Raw genomic sequence first — 22,749 nt, 5'->3', positions numbered from 1 at the left:
GATGATGGCTGTGGGGGCTGCAATAGAAATAGGAACAATAGTTTGGGAGAAGGGGATGCTGTCACTCTTGGTGTTCTTGGGCTTACCTTCCTGACTGTGGCAGTTGGGAAGCAGTTGGTGGCACTGCTGATGAAGAAAATGGGGCCTCTTTTCCATAGTGACTGTTCCCCTCAGTGACAGCTGTGGAACCCAGGCTGCAAAAAAGGTTGGTGGTCTTGGGGCACTGATATTCCCAAGGCTTTTGGATTCAGGATCCTGGATCCTCCATCAGGGTCGGAGGGAAGGTGGTGGTCAAGAATTTAAGTGCCTAGGGGCAGTGAGGTGGCACAGTGGATAGAGCTCTGGCCTTGGAGTCAGGAGGACCTGAGTTCAAATCCGGCTTCGGACATTTGACACTTACTAGCTGTGTGACCCTGGACAAGTCACTCAACCCCAATTGCCTCACCAAAAAGAAAAAAAAAAGAATTTAAGTACCTACTACGTATCCAGACACTCTCTAGTCATAGGAGAGATAAAGGAGGGGAAAAAAACCCCAGTTCCTATCTTCAGAGAATTTTCATTCTATTCCATCGGACATACACAGAAAATTAAATACAAAATACATAAGGATGATTTCTGGAGACATGCAACTAACTGACACTCATACTAGTACTTCCTACATAAATATAGAAAAAGTTTCTATATTTAAACAAATCTGTCCTTTTACGTGCTCTATAGTCCAGTCAAACATTACTATTACTATGACTATTCCCAAATTTGAAATGCAATTGAATACCAAATGCCACTTCTCAGGCTGAAAATGTTTACCCCCTCACCAAATTTTCCTGAAATATTTTGTCTGCTTTTCTTTGTTCTTATTACTCTCCAAGTTGTATTACAAATAAATAAATGAAACAGTATTTATTAAGGACTTGCTATATGCCAATCTAGGCATAGCTAGATGGTGCAGTAGATAAAGTGCCAGGCCTGGAGTCAGGAAGACATCTCAAATTCAGCCTCAGACACTTACTAGCTGTGGGACCCTGGGTAAGTCACTTAACTTGTTCGACTCAGTTTCCTCAGCTGTAAAATGGAGATGATAATAGCACCTACCACACGGAGTTGTTATGCATGGCACATAGAAGGTGCTATACAAATGATTTGTTGCCTTCTTCCCACTTCTATAATGGAATGGGGGTGTCTTCTCACAGCCATTCTTTGGAATCACATTTATTCTTTATAATTTTATTTAATTTTTTTTCTTTTTTCTTTATAATTTTATGAATTTTTTTTTTATTGTGGTCATTCTTTCCATTTACATTGTAGTCATCTATATATTGTTTTCTTGCCTCTGCTTCCTTCACTCTGTATCAGTTCATGTGGCTCTTTCCATGCCTCTCTGTAGTCATCATCTTCATTATTTCTTATCCAGCATAGTAACTGATATTATATGGAGACTTTCTAGGCACTTAAATTCACCCTAAGTACTCTCAGTAATATCTTAGGCACAAGCCTCTTAGTAGGCTGAACTCTACCCAATAAACACACGCAGTTTTTGAGTATGAATGGAATTAATTATGGAACGTGAAGCACACGAATGGGAGGGGAGATGCTTGTTTATTAGGACAAAAGTGCAAAGCTTCCAAAAATGACTCATACAATGAGAACTGAATCCTTAACAATTACACTAAAAATATAAGATGTACAATTGTTCCTTTAAAAAGAATAGATGTGAATTAACAGTCAAAACCTGTCCTAGGAGTCAGCTATGAAGCTGCTATGTTGTCTTCTGAGAAGGTGGAAGAGCCAAGGAATGTTCTACTCTCCTACACCATTTGAAAAGAAAAGTGGAGGGAATTACAATGGATTTGCAGTTAGAAGATCTGGGTTCAGATCCTTCCTTTACAATTTGCTCCCTCATTATTTCCTGTGACCTTGGAAATGTCACCTAATGTTTCTGGGATTCAGTGACCTCAGGAAAGGGTTGGACTAGATGACCTCTAAAGTCCTTTGTAGATCAAAATCTATGATCTTCTAGACTTGCTTAATAGCCTCACCTACTACCTCCAGTCAAGTCACATTCCAGGATCTAGTTTGGATCAATTCTTTACCCTTGAGGCAATATTTTATCTTCAACTTCTTTGTTGTTGTTATTGTTCAGTCATTCAGTTGCGTCCAACTCTTTGTGACCCTATGAACCATAGCACGCCATGTCCTTCTGTCCTCCACTATGGCTTGAAGTCTGTCCAAGCTCATGTTTGTTGCTTCTGTGACACTATTTATCCCTCTCATCCTCTGCCATCCCCTTTTCCTTTTACCTTCAATCTTTCTCAAAATCAGGGTCTTTTCCAATGGCTCTCATCTGCCAAATCTGAATGTCAGTGAAAGTGCCTCCCCCAACTCCTTTTCCTAAGCTCCAACAATAAATAAACAAAGGTACCTTTTCAAACTAGTCAACAAGAATTGTTAGATCCACATTTTTGTTTGAAGATGAGTGGAGGAAGGGAGATTCGTTATATCCCACATTCCAAAACACGTCAACTGATAAACATGATTTTTATAAGGATGGTAAGGAAAGAAGACTCCTAAAATCATCATCACCATCACAGTAGGCATTTATATTGTGCTTTAATGTTTGCAACACGCTTTACATGTATTACCACATTTGATCCTCACAACAACTTTGTTATCCCATTTTACTGATGAGAAAACTGAAGCTGAGAAAAGTTAAGTGACTTGCCCACACCTAATAAGTGACTGAGGCAGGATGACAAACTCCAGGGTTTCCTAATTTGAATTCCAATGTTCTATTGACTGGGCCCCTTAGCTCCTTCAAAGTCAAGCTACTGGTAATCTATTTTCACCCTCTCTCCAGGAATACTTGTTTATTTTGTGTCTTCAGGGTTATGGTTAAGGATTCTATTCTCAATATATAAGTCATTTTGATATCATATGTCTATACAGAGCAATGAACTTTCTTGAAAATCCAGTGTTTGCTAGTCCTCCTTAAATGTTCTTTCTGGAGCAAAACTGACTGTCCTTTCATTGGAGTTCAGCCTACTGTGTCTTATTGGCCACTGCTGTAAAGACTCTGGTTAGATTGGATGTGAACTCAAGTCTGTAAGAATTCTCAATGGAGAATAGAAAACAGTCTTAAAAAAAAAAAGGTTTTATTGGTATGTTCTGTCTTTATGTCACAAATCTCCCTACTCCCTGAGTGGTCTCATAACCAACTAAAACAATGAAGCAAAACTAACAATACAGTGGCCTCACCTAGAAGCTCATGCAATGTCCTTTATCTGCAGAATCCTCCACTCCCCAACCTCTCCATTTTTAAAAAATTAAAAACAACCCCCGTTTCAGCGAGAGGAGGGGAAGAAAAGAAAAATAAATTCCTTGCAACAAATATTCAATCAAGCAAAACCCTTGTGGTTTGTATGCAAAAATATGAATGCTTTCTTCTGCACCCTAAACTCATCACCTTTCTGTCATTACATGTTATATCATTGATCCTTTGGAATCATGGCTAGTCACTGTAATGACCATAGTTCAAACAGCTTTCAAATCAGTTCAATACAATAAATATTTATTAAGCACCTACTATGATCTAGGCATTGTGATAAGTACTGGGGATACAGAAAGAGGCAAAAGACAGGCCCTGCCCTCAAGGAGCTTACAATCTAAGGAGCTTTCAAAGTGGTTTGTCTTGACAATATGGTTACAGTATAAATTGTTCTCCTGATTCTGCCCATTTCCTTCTTCATCAGTTTATAAAAGTCCTCCAGATTACTCCAACTTTATGATATTGATGTTATAGTATAAATTGTTCTTCTGATTCTGCTCTGCATCAATTTCTAAAAATTGTTATTGTTGTTTTGGTGGCAAAAGACTTGACTCTAAAGGAATGCCCATCATTTGAGGAATGTTGGAATAAGCTGTAGTATGTGAATGTGATGGAGCACTGTTGTGCTATAAGAAATGAGGAAATCAATGACTTCAAAAAGACATGGAAAGATTTTTAGGAACTGATACAGAGGGAAGTGAGCTGAATCAGGAGAACAATTTATATAATAACAATACTGTAAAGACAAATAATTTTGAAATATAGTTACATACAGTACAGAGAATATATTTATATAATGTTATAATATAGGAAATATAATATTTATTATTATAGTTATAATAATTAAAACTTCAAATACATGGGACTATTTCATGGAAGTCATTATTAGCACTCATTGGGACCTAGCAGTATAGACTGCCCATGCATTTCACATCTGGTTACCTGCACAGCTTCATCAGTATTTCCTAAGCAATGGTGAACATCAAATCATGTGATTGGCTCATGGAGTCACGATGGAGGTCATTCAGCCTAACCTTCTCTTTTTACATATGAGGAAACTGAGGTACATAGGTGAAGGAACTTGCCTAAATCACACAGATAAATGGTGAAGTTGGGATTAGAACCAAGGTTCTCTCTGCACTGCACCAAGCCCAACAGGAAAAGGCTCCATAGCGTTAAGAGGCAGCAAAATGTGGTGAAACAGCACTGGGCTTAGATTCAGAGTTGGCAACCAGACAGTACTTCACTAGCTTGATTGATATTTTACCATAGTAGCTGTTTGCCTCTTATTGGCATATCATGCTGGACTTTAAAAAAAAAAAGTTTGATTTTGGTAGCCTTACTTAGAATAAGAAGATGTGAATTCAAGTCTTACTGGCTACGTGATTTTTGGTCAAATATTTCTCCAGTCTGGGCCCCAGTCCTTCATCTCTAAGAGAGGGGCAATGTACTCATGCGACCTAGAAATGCCGTGTGAATATAGTAGAGGGTTTGCTGAACTTGCAATCAGGAAGACCTGGATTCATCTCCTGCCTCTGACACTTCCTAGCTATGTCTCTAGGTATCAGTTTCTCATCTGTAAAATGGACATAACTGTACCCATGGAACCTACTTCGCAGAGCTGTGAGTCTAGTATATCAAGTACCTTGAAAACTTTAAAGTACTATATACATTTTAATCATTATTGTTACCTAAGAGGCAGCATACTATAGTGGATCTACCACTGACTTCACAGTGAGAAAGAACTGGGTTCAAATCCTCTGACATACTGGCTCTGTGATCCTGGGCAACTCAATTAACCTTGTTTGCTTCAGTTTCCTCATTTGTCAAATGAGCTGGAGAAGGAAATGGCAAACCACTCCAGTGTCTTTGCCAAGAAAACTCTAGACAGGGTCATGAAAAGTCAGACATCACTGGACAACAAAACGGTCGGTTTTGCTGACTTGCACTGGCAAAGGGAGTTGTTTTTTTTTAAATCACGAATAAAATCACAGCTACTCCTTTCCTACCCCTCAAAATTACCTATATCATGGGGTTATCCTAAGGATCAATGGAAGGATTTATGAAAACAAGCCATAGCAGAAGGGCAAAGCAAGAGGGATTCCTATGAGGAGCCGATCACCTTTCCTCTTCCCTCTCCAACCCACCTACCCCTCACATGTTAAAGAGTATCAAAGAGCCCAGCAGGCATTTCTTCCTCAATACTAGCTCCCATTGCCCAGCTCCCACCAGGAACTGGAGGCCCCTTCTTCAATATACACACTGGCTCCTCACCCAAGCCCACCCCTGCCTGTTCCTGTTCCTTCCTGAGGTAATACCCAGAGCGCCACTCCAAATTTCAGACCCATTGTCTCCTTCATGACTGTGACTGGTCAAGGATCCCTGCTCTGTCATTGTTCTCTAAAGTCTATCAGGCTTCACAACTCGTGCTGGGTGCCGGACCTTTCCATCTGCCCTGAAGCTGGACTTTCCTGTATGTGTCATATCCCTTAATTAGAATGTGAGCTTCTTGAGAGCAGGTACTTCCTCTCACTGAAGTCCAGTGGCTAGACAAGAGTCAGGACAACTGGCAATGGCCTGAGATACAGTAAATGACCAAGCTCTAAGCCAGGGCTTCTTAAACTTTTTCCATTTGTGACCCCTTTTTCCCTGAGAAATTTTTATGCAACTCCATATAGGTATATAAAATAGAATACAAATCAAACATTAACTGATAATAATCATAAAGAAATTTATTTTAAAACAATTGTTTGGTATAAATATAATTTTACCACTTATTAAAGATGGAAGCATATTTGATAATGAAATGGATGTGCTTATTTATTTTTACACAGAGAATTAAATCTTGGCAGAATATTTGATACTGCAGGATGTAGAGCATCTTCAACGTTTTTCAGAGTCGACCAGTATTTTGATTTTATAATCATCAATGCTGAGAACATGGCTTCGCTTAAATAGGTGGTACAAATCACAGAAGTATGTTTAGAGCCATTTCAGAAATTGTTGGAAATTCTGTCCTAATTCCAAGGCAAAATTTATTTAATTATTTTTCAGGAAACTCAAGTTTTTTAAACCTGTGTCGCTTGATAACTCAACAAATTCTTCTTGATCTTTTATGGCAGATGACTGATGCTTTTTGTTTCAGTTGAGTATGGTTTATGAGCCCAACTTCGTTTTTTAGAATCAAAATTTGAAGGGAAGTATTTCTGAAACTGTATCTCCAGGCACTTCAAATGATCAATTATAACTGCTACAATTAAATCTTTGGGAAGGTTATTTTCAATTACAAAATTGTCTGTAGCTATAAGCATTTCTAAAGACCCATTTTCCACTCTATTCTTCCATATGTGCAGTTTTTCAATAAAATTTTTAATTTTATCTTTTAACATAAATATGTTACAATTTTTTCCTTGAAGCAACATGTTTAAATAATTGAGTTTTTAGAAAATATCTGACAAATTTTAATTTTGTTTTGAAAGCCATGAGTCATTATGAAAGAAATTAACCAAATCGGATTTCTGCTCAGTCAAAAATATAACAACTTCATCTTTCAATTTCAATAATCTATTTAAACTTCACCCTCTTGTGAGCCACCTTACCTCTGCACGTAGTAATAAGCTTTTATAATTGGAGTCCTTGTCTTTCCAAAGGTTTGAAAACAAACGACTGTTAAGGGCATGGCTTTTAATGAAGTTAATGATTTTGATAGTATCACAAAGCACAACATCTAACTCTGGTGATTTTTTTTTTTTGGCTACAAGTGCCTCCCAATGGATCATGCAGTGAGTAAAACTGATATGTTCATTGCTACGAGCTTTAACTTTTGCTATATCATTGTTCCAGCACCATCTATATAGACTCCAATGTAATTTTTCCGCTGTATACCTTCACTTGTGAAAAATGTATCAACTTTAAGATATCTGTCTTCCCCTCTTGTGTGCCCTTCCAAAGGGCAATAAAGCAATAATTCCTCATGTATGCTTCCTTCATAAACATATCTTAGATAAAGTAACTACTGTGGTGTGTTAGAAATATCAGTTGTTTCATCTAACTGAATTGAAAACTTTGGGCTGCTCTTAAGCCTGGTAATAAGCTACTGGAATTGGTCATTACCAATTTCTGAAATTCTTTTGGAAACAGTAGTTTCAATAAAGGAATTTTACAAATTTCATCCCCATATTTTCCCCCATGAACTATTTATGACATTTTAATAGCAGCAGGTAATACGAAATCTCTTATTGCATAGGCCTTTTTAGTCTTTGCAATTAAATAAGAAGTTTCATAAGATGCAAGTAAATACTTTCCATTGACAGTAACAAATTTCTGAAAATATTGTTTTTCTTTATTTGAAGATTTTAAAAGTCGTTCAAAATATTCCTTTGATTTATTGCAGTATGCTGCATGCTTGGTATTAAGATGACATTTTAGTTTGGCTGGTTTCATGCTCTTCACAGCCAAAACTTCATTACAAATTAAGCAAAAGAGGTTTTTCCACACCATCATCATTATTAGAAGTAAATCCATAATGCAAAAATCATTTGACATATTTTCTTTTTCTTGTCAATTTAGTTGTACCACAACCTGGTAGTGAAGACTCTACCACATTGTCATCAGCATTTTTACCTCTTCTGTCAAAATTTAGCCACTTATCCATAACAAAAATAATTTTTGTCCTAAAATATAAACATATATTGCTAATAATTTCTCAAATGAATATTAGCTTTAGTTTATGAAATTACATTTGTGCTTAATTTTTAAAATTGATGTTCACACTTACACATACAGCAGTGATGGTGGAGAAATGTTATTAAAAGGTTTTTGTCTTTACTTGCTGCAATTAAACACTTATGTTTCTGTAAAAGGAGATAACAGCAATTTTAAAAATCAAACATTCTAACGTAATACAATCCAAAGACATACTAATTTGATACTTACATGCTGAGGAATGATGGTAGGAAAATATTTAAAGTATCTTCTGTAATTAAACTATTATGTTTCTGTAAGAGCAGAAAACTTTGTATGTACAGTAAAAACACTGCAATTCATAACATACAATAGTCTCAAATCTGAGCCAAGGTGTTTCTGGCAGTGTTCAGTGACGTTTCATTGCAAGATGGCATGTGCAGTGCCAAGTGCGCATGTTGTGTGTTCAGAACCAAGGCTGCAGTGAAGTCACAGGACGCTACACGGGTATGTGCTGCCAGAAACACCTCAGATTCATTACGCATTTGATTTTGAGTTAATTTTTGGTTGTTGCGTGTTCAAGAAACCTTTTGCTATTACCAAATTTTTCACGACCTCATATGGGGTCATGACCCACAGTTCAAGAAGTGCTGCTCAACACATTCCAAGGCACCTGCTTCAGCCTCCTTCATGGCTGTTGGAATAAATTGTTCTCATCTGCCCATTCCCCTGAGGTAAGTCTTCATACACTTAGGGTAGACACCCCCCTAACTCACTATGGACCTGCTAATTATCCTCAACCTGGTCTAACCCATCTGCCAAGACAGTTTTATTGGAGTGTGGCCACTGAGCATGCTACAGCTTCTTGGAGCCACTGGTATGGAACTCCTGAAGCCCAAACCTCAGAGATAATCTTCTGCCACCGCTGTCTTTCTTCCCTTGAATTTTGTTTTGATTTTTGGATTCAAGCCAACTTCTTCAGATGCACGCACACACACACACACATCCTACCCTTTTAGCTTTGTTATTATCTAATTCTAGGACTTAGCTTGTGTAAGCTGAAAATCTGACCCCTAACTGAGCAATGATTTCTCAGTCACAGACCCATTCCGACCCCATTCCCCAAACTGGGGAGCTTCAGTCAGAACCTTGGACACCTACACCATGAAAGAACTTAATGGTCCTGACCCTAGCCCCACTATGAAGTCCTAGGTAAATACTATCCAATGAAAGGTGCTCCTTGTACCCATGACATCTAAAAACAAAATTAAATTAGTGGGAAAATTGTATGACCGTCAAATTCACAAAGACAGGGTCATGCATTTTGTCAGTTAGGGAGACTGGTAATATTTAGAGGATGCTGAAAAAATTGTTATTCAACACATTTAATAATGACACAGACATTTAGGCTTTGTGGTACAGCAGAAAGAGTACTGGATATAGAATCAGATGTTCTGGATTCAAATCCTGACCCTTCATTTATTACCTTGTATAAAGTATCTTGCTTCTGTAGACTTCAGTTTCCTCATCCAGAAAAGGAAGAGACTGGACGAGATAACTTCAAAAATTCCTTTCAATTCTAAACCCAATATCTTATGTGATAGGGTGAAAAACAAACATATAACCCAATCCTACCCCCACTCTATAAGATATTAGGGCTTTTGTTGTTGTTCAATTATTTTTCAGCTGTGTATGACTCTTTGTCAGAAAGCCCTTTGGAGTTTTCTTGGCAGAGATACTAGAGTGGTTTGCCATTTCCTTCTCTAGCTCATTTTACTGATGAGAAAACTGAGGCACACAGGGTTAAATGACTTGCCCGGGGTCACACAACTAGCAAGTGTCTAAGGCTGGATCTTCCTAATTTCAGGCCTGCTGCTCTATCTACTGAGCCACCCTGCTGCCCATTAGGGCATTCCTCCAATATCTCATTGTAACACGAAGGCAGACTTGGATTCTCCAAGACTACACAAATGGATTGCTAGCTCTGACTGGGCTTTGGTGAGGGTTTCTTCAGGTATCATCCAAGAAAGAGCCAGTTAAGTTCTGAAAGGCCCATGGATCAGGCTGGCCAACAGGTGTTAAATTTTTTTGGACCTAGAATTTCACCTAGAACATCAACTAATAGAAGGTTTGAGATTGGCAGTGGTGGACCCGTGTGTCTGGGATATGTTTCTAAATGTTTAACAATTGTTTCTCCAGGGGAAAAAGTATGCATGACACACTTTTCAATTTAAACATTTTCTCCATGATTTTCTTATGTCTACTCTAGACAATCATCATAACAATAAATCAAGTCCTAATATGTCCAGTCATTTTTCAGTCATGTCTGACTCTTTGTCAGGAAACCCTGCAGGGTTTTCTTGGCAAAGATATTGGAGTAGTTTACCATTTCCTTCTCTAGCTCATTTTATAGATGAGGAAACTGAGGCAAACAAGGTTAAGTGACTTGCCCAGGGTCACCAAGCAAGTAAAAGAGTCTGAGGCAAGATTTGAACTCACAAAGATGAGCCTTACTGACTGCAGGTCTAGAACGCTATCCAATGCACCACCTAGCTGCCCTTCCTTATGCAAGGTGTAAATGCTCACACTGAAAATTTAACAATCAGCTCTCAGGAACAGATATCAGCTGACTCCAGTATGTTCCTGATTGTATCTCACATCAAGGAAAACATGGATACATTAAGTATTATTATTAGCAATGTTATTGTTACCAAGGAGATGTGGTATACTTGAGGACACGGAATGAAGAGCAAATTAAAAGACCACTTGTTTTTATGTTAGTTTAAATCACAAATTCTGGATCATGCAAGGTAATTTTGAGGGTATTGTGGTAGCTGTGGATGAGGTCTGATGATAGGATCACAGGTTTAGAGGTAAGACAGACCTTAGATATCATCTAATCCAACCCTTCCTTTTTAGATAGAAAAACTGAGGGTCACCCATCTGAAAATAAGCTCTCTGGGAGTAGGGAATGTTTCATTCTTTGTACTTATAACTTCATCTCTAAGCAGAGTGCTTGGCACACAGCAGGCACCTAATCAATACTTGCTTGGTTAGTTGGTTGAGCTATGAGACTTGGCCAAAGCTGCATAGAAAGTAGATAGCAGAGCCAGGGTTCAAATCTCTCCCATTAACAAGGAAACCCAGAGGAGCAGCTACATGGTACAGCGGATAGGGTAGCAGGCTTGGAGTCAGGAAGACCTGAATTCAAATCTGGATGAAGGGAAGCAGTGAGTTCATACTGAATCTGAAGTCGGGTGGTGGTACCACCCAGCTGCTCTTCCTGATGTGTAGTGTTTGCCAATTTCCAAGGTGTAAATGCTCACAGCAGAAATTTTAACAATTAGCTCTGAAGAACAGGTACCAGCTGACTTCAGTATGCCTACGGATACCTTAAGTATTACTATTAACAATGTTATTGTTATCAAGGAGATGTGATATATTTGAGGAGACTGAGTGAAGAGCAAATCAAAAGGCCACTTATTCTTGTGTGAAAGGAGTTAGTTTGAATCACAAATTTTGGGTTATGCAGAGTAGCAGAGCACATCTTTCCTCTGCACCATTCTGCCTCCCAACCTTTCAAAAAAAATTCTTCACAAAGGACCTGAAATATGGACTAATAATTTGTTTCACTTCTTCAAAACATCTCATGAGGAAATCAACCCCAATGTACCTTGGTAAATGAGATGCCAGTAAAAGCAGGTAGGTGAGTCAGGAAGGATTATACTTTGTACCCTGGCATTTAAAGATCCATTCAGATCCATTAGAAAGGAAAGCCTTGTTGTTAAAGGAGCAGCTATGTGGTAGAGTGGATAGAGAACCAGGCTTGGAGACAGCATGATCTAATTCAAATACGGCCCCAGACATAATGATGTGGAAAGTGGGAACTATTTATTCATATCCTGCAAACCTAGACTATACTGGCACCATGTCAGGAAACTGAATCGCTTTCATCTGAATTCTAGGAAGATTCTGAAGATCACCTGGCAAGATAAGGTACCATATACTAAGGTCTTTTCTTAAGCTGAACTGCCAAGCATTCAAACTCTACTGCAAAGAGCACAACTCCAATGGACTGGCCACATTATTCGGATACCAAATGCACATTTGCCTAAAAGAATATTTTATGGAGAATTCACGCAAGAAAGAGCCTCATACGGTAATCAGAAGAAGCATTGCAAGGATACTCCCAAGGTCTCTCTGAAGAACTTCGGAACTGATTGCGTAATATGTGGTATCACTAGGTCAAGAGGAGACGCTGTCAAAGGACCACCCAAGCATAGTTCACTCACATAGAACGAGGTGATGTGCTCTACGAGCAAAGCAGATTCACAGTCACTCAAAAGAAATGGGAGATGCACAAATTCAGAGACATCTCCACCCCAAATGTTCTTATGGACTATTTGTGCCTGACCTGTGGTAAAGTGCTCTGAGCTCATATTGGTCTGACCTGCCACAGTCTCCAACACAGTGATGCCATGTTGGTCCTCTTCAAGAATGGACAGCCACTGATATCCTTTGACTTTTCTATTGGGAAAGGCCTTTTGGTCATGTGTTACGTGTATGTGTATATTTCTTACTTGTTTATATATCTTATATCCAAACCCATATCAGAGAAATTTGACACAATGATTTCCCCCACCCCCATTTTACCTCTTCCCTTCTCAACCTAGGGGTATTGATTTTGTTAGTGCATAAGTTTTTCAGTTCCAGCCCAATGGAAATATGAAATGCAAATTCCAATAACACAACTTCAAGGGATTCATTATTTGTATTAATTAGGACTTACTAGTATTTTATTTTTTGTAATTCTCTCTATCCATAGTTTAAGAATATATCTTCTACCCATGGTTGTCAAATGTCTACGATCAGCTTCTCTTCTAATTATTTTATAGTATAATCTTTAATATTAAGGCAACATGACCATTTAGGTTGTATTACAGAATATGGTGTAAGGTGTTGCTCTAAGCCTAATTTCTGCCAGACTGCTTTCTAGTTTTCCCAGAAATTTTTAGCAAATAGTGAATTCTTTCCTATTTGTTTCCGTTTATTGACCACTGATTTATTGATTCACATTGTTTCTGATTCTCCCTTGTCTAATCTGTTCCACTGATCTACTGTTTTATTTTTTAAACACCAGATGGCTTTGATGACTATTATTTTATGTAGTTTGAGGTCTACAAGTGCTGTTGTTCCTCCTTCATTCCTACCTCTTTTTATTATTTTTTTTGTTGATCTTTCATTTTTCCAAATGAATGTTATTTTTAAAAGTTCCATAAAGTATCCACTCGATAATTTGATTGGTATGTCTTATTCTGTATCTACTACAATCCAGCAATTCTCTATCAAGAGTTTGGAAACATGCTTCATCATCAGTCTTCTTGAGTCATGGTTAGTTGTTGCATTTATCAAGTTCTCAAATCTTTTAAAGCTGTTTTCCCTTTCAATGCTGTAGTCATTTTATAAATTGTTCTGGTTCTGTACCCTTCACTTTTTATCAGTTCAAACAAGTCTTTCCATCCCTTCATTCCTTACAGAAAAATAATATTCCATTACATTCCTATACCATAATTTATTCAGCCTTTCCTCCCAATTGTTGGATACACTTTGTTTCTAGCTCTTTGTTATACCACTATTTTTGTAGATTCAAGTTCTTTCCTCTTGTCTCTAATCCCTTTAGGAGATAATCCTACAGTGATATCACTGGGTCAAGAGGTAAACACAGCTTAATAACTTTTGGAATGTAATTCCAAATTATGTTCTAGAACGATCAGACCAACTCATAGCTTTACCAATAGAACATTAGTGTGCCTATCTATGCCCTCAGAGAAACTCCAATTGTCATTTTCCTTTTTTGTCACTTTTAGCAATCCATGGGTATGAGGGAAAACCAATTTGTTCTAATTTGCATTTATTACTAGCGATTTGGAGCACTTTTTCATGTGGTTGATCATTTCTTTTGAAAACAAGCTGTTCAAATACCTTGACCATATTATCTATTAGGGAATGACTTGTCTTTATATACTTGTATCAGTTTCCAATCTTGGGTATTGTTAGCTGGGAAATTTGCTGCCAAGATCCCAATTCACTGTTTTACCTATATAAGGTAATCCTCTGGTGGTTTGATTGGCAGTCATGGCTGAGATTACCAAGAAGCCTACACTAGTTCCTTTCACCAATGTATACCACTGAACCTGTTGATTAACCTAAGTAGTACAGTCATTTTTATTGACAGCCCAACTGTGAGCTATTAATTTCTCCAATTATTTGTCTTTTTTCTGCAAAGTGTTTTGTAACTGTATTCATATAATTCCCAGGTAGCAGGAATTCTTGATAGGTAGGCTCCCGGATATTTTATAGTTATTTTGGACACAATTTATTTTTATCTTTCTGCTGAGTTTTGTTTGAGTTTTGTTTGTAATGTAAAGGCTAATAATTTTAGTGGATTTATTTTATATCCTAACACTTTACTAGTTATTAATTGCTTTGTAATGCTTTACATGCTTCTCTATATTCATATTTATTGTTTCTTACAACACAGTAACTAGCATTCTATCTGTAAGGGGCAGAATCTGTTCTGCCATTATAATTATGCCAATTATAGGGTGGCATACCCTCTGAGAGAACACTGAGATGCCGAAGAAAGGATGGCCCATACCAACTTAGTTCTTAATAGGTTTTATTAGGGTTGATTGGGGGAGTTTACTCAAAGAGGCCCCGTCCTTGCTGGCAAGAGGACAGAATGGTGGATTTCCACACCCAACCTCAGGCCAAGTCGTATTATATAGAAAAAGAACAAAGAAAGCACAGTGCCAGGGAGGGGCCAGGGTCACATGCAAGTTTTCCCATGGGACAGTTACAGACTCTTTTGCTGTTCACATTTATTCAAGGTAGCTTACGTTCTCTGCGGAGCATCAGGGTTATGTTTCCAGACTCGGGCTACCATCGTACATTACACTCATATCTGTTTAGCCATTTTCCAACTGATGATTATTTGCTTTGATTCCCGTCATTTGCAGTGTATACAGGCATCTTCCCTTTACCCACTGGCTTCCTTGGGTTACACACCTCAAAGGAGAACCTCTGGGTCAAAACATTGTAGTCACTTTCATGGCATAATTCCAAACTGCTTTCCAAAAATGTTTGGACCAGTTTGCACCTCCACAATTTTGTTCCTAACACTTGGCCAGTCTTACCTTTAGAAATCCTTTCGTCCCCAATCTGGGCTCCAGGCACTCGGCTGCCTCCAGCTCGTACAATCTGCTCCTCTCCCACCTCTCTTAAGACTTGCAAACTGGCGTTAGGGGGGAACTTAACACCAGCACTTTACTGAGTTTGGATGTTGAGATGATAGGAAACATTCATACGGCACTGAACAGTTAACAAAAGGTTTATTCAATCCTAGTATAGCAAGAATATGCAACAGGGCAACCACAGCACTTACGTCCCTCAAATCCATACGGTAACTGTCTAGTCAGCATGACAAGATATGGTAACTTGCATAGTCTTCAGAAATCCACCAAGTGGGAAAAGCCCTGACTCCATGTGAGGAGGGCTTATTTACACCCTTAGTGACCAGGGATCTACATCAAGAGAGGCAGAGGCCAAGCTTTTATGCTTTTCTGGGAAAATTAATCTCCATTTTGGCAAATGGGAAATGGAACCCTAGTCCTAGTACAACCAAGGAGATTAACAATAAGAAGAACATAGGCATCAGCACTCCCTCAACATCAAGCTTTCCTTAAACCATGTAACAGGGAAGACATGTGAGCTGTGTATAAAGAGATGAAAGGTTCTCAAAATAAAACACATGGTTTCCTTTCTTACAAATCTTTTATTATATGAATTAACAAAATGTCTTCTTTTGCTCCGTATTCCCAAGAACAAGAAGCATTTTAAGAGGGACAGGGCTACTGGACAAATCCAGTCACAAAAGGATGATGAATAACTGAATTAAGAGATCAGTAAATTGAAATGCGGCAGCTTACAAGGTTAAGCAAGATATAAACCTAGTGAGATCCTGAGACAACTTAGTAACTCTCAGAACTTGGAACACAAGCTAATCTCACAATTTCCTTAATCTAATCCTTCTTGGATTACATTCCTCATAGAAACCAATTATTGAAATTAACTGTGCCTGACTGGAGAACGGGTGAGGTCTCATCAGTGGAGCTCATTGCTATTTTCATTGGTTAATAATGTGATAGAGCAGAGGCAATGGGTGTACAATCATTTCTGTTTCCAGGAAAGTCAGAGGCTCCACAGCATGGCGACAGCTTTGCAGATGCCCACATCATGATAGTTGAAATAGCAGAGTCCTGCAAAGGTCACGGCTGAGAGCATCAAGAGACCTGCATTGGCTCCTTTCACCAACTTGTCTTCATGAACATAGTCAGTAATAACCTGTCCAAGACCCCTGAAGAGAAAAAGAAAATTCTACCATAGTACAAACTAAAAATGACAAGTGATATTAAGAGGGCATTTGAATGTTGGCTTGCTACTCACAAGAACCAGTCAAGTTTCAAATGGAGTATTTCATAACCTTCCTCAGTTCCTACCCCTAGATTAATCTTTTCCATCTCTTCAGTGACTTCAACTTTTGTACATGGTAATTTTTACAATTAGGAGGTAATATTCTTATCCTGTTTTGAGAAGAAGTTTAAAAAACCCAATTCATGGTAACAAGGACTATAACTAAGGAAGAAGGAAGCAAGACGTTCTAAATGAAACTAGACTGATACCTACACTCTCAGGATTACAATCCCCAGGGAGACTTATATTGGAGGAAATGGCCACAAGCCCTGATAACTACCAATCTACTTGGATTAGTTAATATATCAAACAGGAAAAGCCCAAGAGAGACTATGTACAAACCAGACAATCATTAAAATAATTCAGGTCAGTAGAGAGAACCATCAGTCCATGACTGGAGTGCATACCCTTCAGGTGATGTGCTAAAAGAAGACCTATTCTCCACCACCCCACCATCCTGCCCTCTTTGGAGTAAAACATAAATAAGAGTCAGACTTCTACATAGGATCATGGAGGTAGATAGTAATTGGAGCATTTATCAGAAATCTTATTGGTTCCACATTGTTTACTCTCTTCCTGTTGGCTGGCATTTGAAAACACAGCAAACCTAAATGAAATTCAGTAATTTTGTATTTATGACAATTCAGACAGCATTTGATTGGTTATTTATTTAGAAATGGTTGTATTACAAAAAATTGCATAAAGGAGTAAACCAGAATGTAAACGAAAATATTTTAGCAACTACTTAGTCAATCAACATACATTTACTAAGGGTCTATTCTCTGGCAAATATTAGCATTTATCTATATATTTTCCCCTTCTATATTTCCCCTAACATTTTGAAAAGAAAATCAAGAAAAACTGTTTGCCCTGAATAACTGATCATTGAGAAGCTACAAGGTATATCAGATAGATGGCTGTCTCCCAGGCAGTATAATCTGGGTTTAAGTTCTGAAACCTCTTGCAACATTCTGACTATGTAGTAACCTTTGGCAGGCCCCTCAAACCTCTCAGTGACCCAGACTATTTTCTGAGATTCTCAATTACAAAGCAGGTGCAGATCTGCTCAAGCAGGAGTTGCTGCACCCAAGCACTCCCTACACCAGGGAAATCGAAGGTCTAGACACCCCCCAACCAAAAAAAAGCTCCAAACTCCTGCTTCCTCCTATTTTTTTACACTTATTTTGAAATAGCAGTTATGCTGCTAAACAGAGGCTTTTCTAAGTGGAAGAAATTCCTTACCAGAATACACAATTTTAAATTAAAGGACTTATTTAACTTTTCACAGTTCAGTTTCCTCATTTATGTAACAAAAGGGTTGAATAAATTATTAAAATCATAATTATGCTTTTACTGCATTTTAAAATGCCAGTCAATAGTAGGGAAACTAAACCAGCAGGCACCAATAGCGTTTCTAACTATTTCAGTTAATATACTCCACGAGCCACAGGAAATGTGGACTATTCAATCAATACACATTTACTAAGCACCTCTTTTGTGTGCAGAATATTGAAGCAGGCTGGATTCAAAGATGTTTCCTTGCCCTCACTGTTTAGGAAAGGTATATAACACATATAAATGTAGCGATAATACAGGATAAATACCTAAGAGGTACAAACAAAATGTCAGAGGAGATCTCAGGGTTAGGTGAGAACATTGCTAACTAGGGAGGTCGAGAAAGTTTTCATGAAAGAAATGGCATAGGCAGGAACTCAGCAGGCAGAGAAGGGCATACAAAGTATAATGTAAAAAAAGGCAAGAAGGCAGGACATGTACAGAGAGCAGTGAGCTATCAGGTTTGGCTGGGGCACAAACAGGAAAAAGTTGGATGGCACCATACTGTGCATACTGTATTTGTATTCCTGGCTAAGGAATCTAACTTTATTCAGCAACAGAGTCAATGAAGAGTTCCAAGGAGAGGAATGCTGTGACCAAACAAGACTCAGTGTAAAAGAATTCTAAATCTCAGAACCAACAATATGAATTGCATAGTCAGCCATTTACAACTGGTTAATGCAGGGGGAAAAATAATTAAATAATACTCCTCCCATTTCTACTATTCTTTTTTTATTTTTTTTTGGGGGGGGCGCTAGGCAATGGGGTTAAGTGACCTGTCCAAGGTCACACAGCTAGTGAGTGTTATGTGTCTGAGGTTGGATTTGAACTCAGGTCCTCCTGACTCCAGAGCCAGTGCTCTTTCCACCACACCACCTAGCTGCCCCTTCTGCTATCCATTTTTCAACCTTAATCTTCCCACTTCTCAATCCCTTCTTATCCTTCTACCCCAAACTAAAACTATAGAATTGTTGATTCTCCTAGTAAACCTCCAAACCAGAAAAGACAGCAGCAGCATCAACCAGGGAGTAGTTGCGTGTTAGGGAAGAGGAGGGAGGGGACCCTCATTCCCCAGGAATAAAGTGTTCTTGAGCCCCACATCTTAAACCCAAAATGAAAACAAATAAATTCCTATAGCCAAACTCCAGCTTTCAACCACTTGCAAACCATTTTCTCTCAGAATTTCTCTCAAAAACATAGCTTTTTATAGCCTCTCTAATGCTTTAGTAGGCATTTTTCAAGAAGATGAAGAACTGCTAGAGTAGAAATTTTAGATCTATTCTCATTACCTTTGCCATTTATTAGCTTTGTCACTATTTTATAGTAAATGAAGAAATATTTGTTAAGGGTAGAACAAGAGACCAGGACAAAAAAGTTTAAATTCCCCCAAAATGTACTAATTCAAGCACTTCAAAAGCACCCATTTACAAACAAATGTTATGTTCATTGCAATTCATTTTTATCCAATAATTAAAGCAAATCCCAAACCTTTGATAGCTATATTCTAATTAACCTACATATTTCAAAGTAATAAAGTTGCATTTCTTTAAACATTTTATAGCTGACTTCATGTTAATTTAAACAAGTCTTTCCCAATAGTAAAAACCGATAAATATAGCACACTTAAAACACTTCGTGTACATTTTCTCAGTTGGGCCTGACAAAACAGATTATTATTCTGATTTTATAGATAAGGATGCAGAGACTCAGGTCACATGAATCTGCCTTGGTGAAATAGCTATTCCGTGTTTGAGATGAGATTAAAAACAAGTTTTCTTGACTAGATGGCCATCGTTCTCAAAATCCAGGCAGGAAAAGTGAAACTTAAAAGCAGAAGGAAGTGAGGAATGAAGTTTCCAATGACAAAGGAAGGAAGTGGTAGGGCAACCCCTTTTCCACAACTGACAGAGCTTCTGAATTTCTCCCCATTTTGTCATTAAAGAAACAATTCTACCACCCATCTCTTATGGGACAGAGGGGAGAAAAAGGGAAGGACAGCATATGAGCAGGGGAATTGCCCAAGTCTAGCTTTTGTAATTCCATTTTACTGGGATGAATAGCTGAACCATTTCAATGCGTGGGGAATCAGTGCACCCCCAACTGAAACACAGCAGGCTCAGAGTACACCCATAATACAGAAGGAATACTGTGCTTACCAGTGACTGTGGAGGGTAAGGACTGCAGCCAGTGAGTAGTCCACCACAGAACTCGGGTACAGATAGGCAGCTGGGAGCAGGCCCAGCAGCAAGACACTGACGGCTCTCTCACTAGTCCAGTGCAGAGACGCAGCCTTAGAGGTTGCTACAAAAAGGACCAGAACCATGTGACATGAGGGAGGGGGTTTAGGACACATTCTCAACATGAATCTGTTAACACAAGTAGTCAATTTATGAAGCTAACAAAAGGCATAGAAGATTTAACAAAGAACATGAGAAGAACGGGAGCTTAGAAATAAATGACAGAAACTGGAGGTTTTTTCATTTTCTCACAAAAGAAAAGACTCCTGCTTTTTGGGGAGAGAACATCCTATGTATTTGCAAGGTATGAAACGATCACTGGAGAAGAGACCAGTTGTTGCAGACCTTGTAAATGGAGATGAATATTTGGCATGCTCATTTTAAACATCTCTTTTCTATTGATATACTTCTGCAGCCCAGAAAAGAAACCACATGCATTATTCACACTCCCCTCCTCCCCAAAGGTCTTAAACAAAATTTTCTTTCAAAACCAACCAACTCAAAGAGACTAGCAAAGTCTATATACCACTTGCAGACTTTGTGGTCTACTTTATATCCTATGACTTGTAAACAACTTTAAAACAAGCTACAAATACTTTTGGCTTAAGTATTTTTTGAGGGGCACCATAACCATCTCAGTTTAATCAAGACTCAAAATCAGGTCTAAACTTCAATTTGGAGGGGAAAAAAAGCTTAAAAAAAACCCAACAGTTCATATGTTTGTAGAGTACTTCACAATTTACAAAGTGCGGTTCTTAAAAACAAGTAAATATTGTACCTATTTTAGATTAGGAAACTGGATTCAAGGTTAAGTGACCTGCCCACAGTCACTGGAAGGATGTGATATGCTATGAGAAAACTAAAGACTAGAGAAACTAAATGATTTGCTTAGTTATACAGCTTAGTTATACAGTGGTGAGCCAGGACTCAAACTCAAGTCTTTTCATTCAAAGCCAAACACCTTTTCTACTATACTACAACTAGTCTCACTCTACTTCTGTAGTCTCACAGAGGGCTCAAAGCAATCCAGATCTAATAAGACATTGGCCTAAGAGCAAAAAGCCTAAAGGTGGTAGAATGGAGGCAGCTCAAAGTTTGAATTAAAAGCATCTGAATTGAGTCCTGGCTCTGGCATTTACTACCTGTGTGAGCTTGGGCAAGTTAACACTCCACCCCATCTTCAATTTCTCACCGATAAAATACAGTGGTTGGCCTAGATCTACAGTCTCTTTTGGCTCTAAACTTATAACCTGAAATCTGAACTTTAATGCTAGCGCCTTCCTCTCTGTTGATTACCTTTTACTTATTCTGTATATAGTTTGTATATAGTTGCTTGTACATAGTTATCTGCTGTGAGATACCTGAGAGCAGAAATGGTTCTCTGGATATCTCCAGCACTTAGTAGTGCTTGGCACATAGGAGGCACTTAATGTTTGCTGACTTGTTGACTTGAACTTCTGTAAAAACAAGACATTAAATCTTTCCACATGTGGAGATGGTAACATGAAAAAAAACCTCAATTATCAATGTATTGATTATGTAAAATTAAAAAAATGTAATTGCTTATTAGAAACTGCCAAATGATTTCAATAGCAACCTAAATTATGGTACACCATGCACCCAAAATAGTTTTAAATTATCTGCTGTTTTGGATTATTACCGTTTTGACTCCTCTGTATTACCTAATATTAAAGGATGACTCCTCTGCAAAGAATGAGTCTCTGAAAAAGAAAGCCTTAGGCTTCGATATTTAATTTTTCAAAATCAGACGTTTCCCTATGTTGACACTAGGGGAGGCAAAACGGTAACAGGAAGAGTCTGAGAGTTTGAAGACCTGTGGGTCTACCCCAAACTACCTAAGTCATTTTTGAACATGTCACTTCATAGCTTTATGCCTCAGTCTCCTCTCTCATTCATAAATGAAGGGGCCTAACTAGATGATTTGTCCGGGACCGTCGAGGGCCTGTCTCTACGGGGATCGAAGCCTGGCCGACCAGAGGACGAAGTGTAATGAACACAGGGGTCCGGCAGCGGGGCCGGGGGCAGGACGTACAGCTGCGGCGGGCAGACAGGTGGATGTGCCGTCCTCCCGGGGCAGGCCGATCCGGCAGAGATGCTGAAGCGAAGCCGGGTCTGATCACGCGGGCGCCCAGGAGCAGAGCTGGGGAGAAAGGCAGACGGTCACTGCTGGGGGGCAGGCTGCGGCGCGGGGCCCCTGTCCCGTTGGCTCTGGGCCAGTCGCCTCGGTGCCCCAGCCCCAGGAACGGCTCCGGGCCCGGCATGCCCAGGGGGGAGGAGAAGGGGCCGAGCGGCTGCCCTGGGTCCTCACTAGGGTCACTAGCCCAGTGCCACCGAGGGGCGGAAGCCCGTCACCTCGGGGCGTTGGGGCCCCAAAGAGCGCTGGCGTGCTGACCCCTCCGCCCCATGGCGGGAGAGATAACGGTCGGAGCCCCCCCGGCCCGCCCCCTCACCTCGGCCCCGGGCACAGCTCAGAAGGTTCAGGCGCCGCAGCGCCGCAGCCGCCGCCAGCGCCATGTCCGCCCAAAGCTCTCAAGGTCACTCGGTGACCCGGGTGCGGTTAGGACCACCTCCCGCGCCCCGGCTCCGGAAGCCGGTGTGAACCGGAACCTGGGAGAGTAA

At 39.2% G+C, this 22,749-nt stretch overlaps 1 protein-coding gene across 2 annotated transcripts; it reads right to left on the bottom strand.

The window, feature by feature from the left end:
* Positions 1-15,819: 15,819 nt before the first annotated feature.
* SDHD (succinate dehydrogenase complex subunit D) lies at positions 15,820-22,748 on the bottom strand. Of its 2 annotated transcripts, XM_020989764.2 has the most exons (5): positions 22,581-22,748; positions 22,104-22,270; positions 21,471-21,566; positions 20,029-20,173; positions 16,276-16,421 (listed from the first exon to the last, which is right to left on the bottom strand). In XM_020989764.2, exons 1-5 carry the CDS (start codon positions 22,642-22,644, stop codon positions 16,372-16,374), a joined length of 522 nt encoding a protein of 173 aa, XP_020845423.1. In that variant the 5' UTR covers positions 22,645-22,748; the 3' UTR covers positions 16,276-16,371. The 2 variants fall into 2 exon arrangements, with proteins under 2 accessions (XP_020845424.1, XP_020845423.1); XM_020989765.2 differs by lacking the exon at positions 21,471-21,566 and having other exon boundaries at positions 15,820-16,421; positions 22,163-22,270; positions 22,581-22,747.
* Between the last annotated feature and the right edge of the window lies 1 nt (position 22,749).

Source organism: Phascolarctos cinereus, unplaced genomic scaffold, assembly GCF_003287225.1.
Source record: "Phascolarctos cinereus isolate Bilbo 61053 unplaced genomic scaffold, phaCin_HiC Scaffold_726;HRSCAF=1367, whole genome shotgun sequence".
NCBI lineage: Eukaryota > Metazoa > Chordata > Mammalia > Diprotodontia > Phascolarctidae > Phascolarctos > Phascolarctos cinereus.
This window is presented reverse-complemented; position numbering and strand designations above follow the sequence as displayed.

What these genes read in the sequence shown, in the direction of transcription:
- SDHD (XM_020989764.2), bottom strand. Translation starts at nt 22,644, where the DNA reads ATGGCGCTGGCGGCGGCTGCGGCGCTGCGGCGCCTGAACCTTCTGAGC. An exon ending in TCATTACACTTCGTCCTCTG is followed by an intron (nt 21,567 to 22,103) that starts GTCGGCCAGGCT and finishes TTGTTTTTACAG; the next exon opens with AAGTTCAAGTCAACAAGTCA. An exon ending in AGAACCATTTCTGCTCTCAG is followed by an intron (nt 20,174 to 21,470) that starts GTATCTCACAGC and finishes TCCTTTTTGTAG; the next exon opens with CAACCTCTAAGGCTGCGTCT.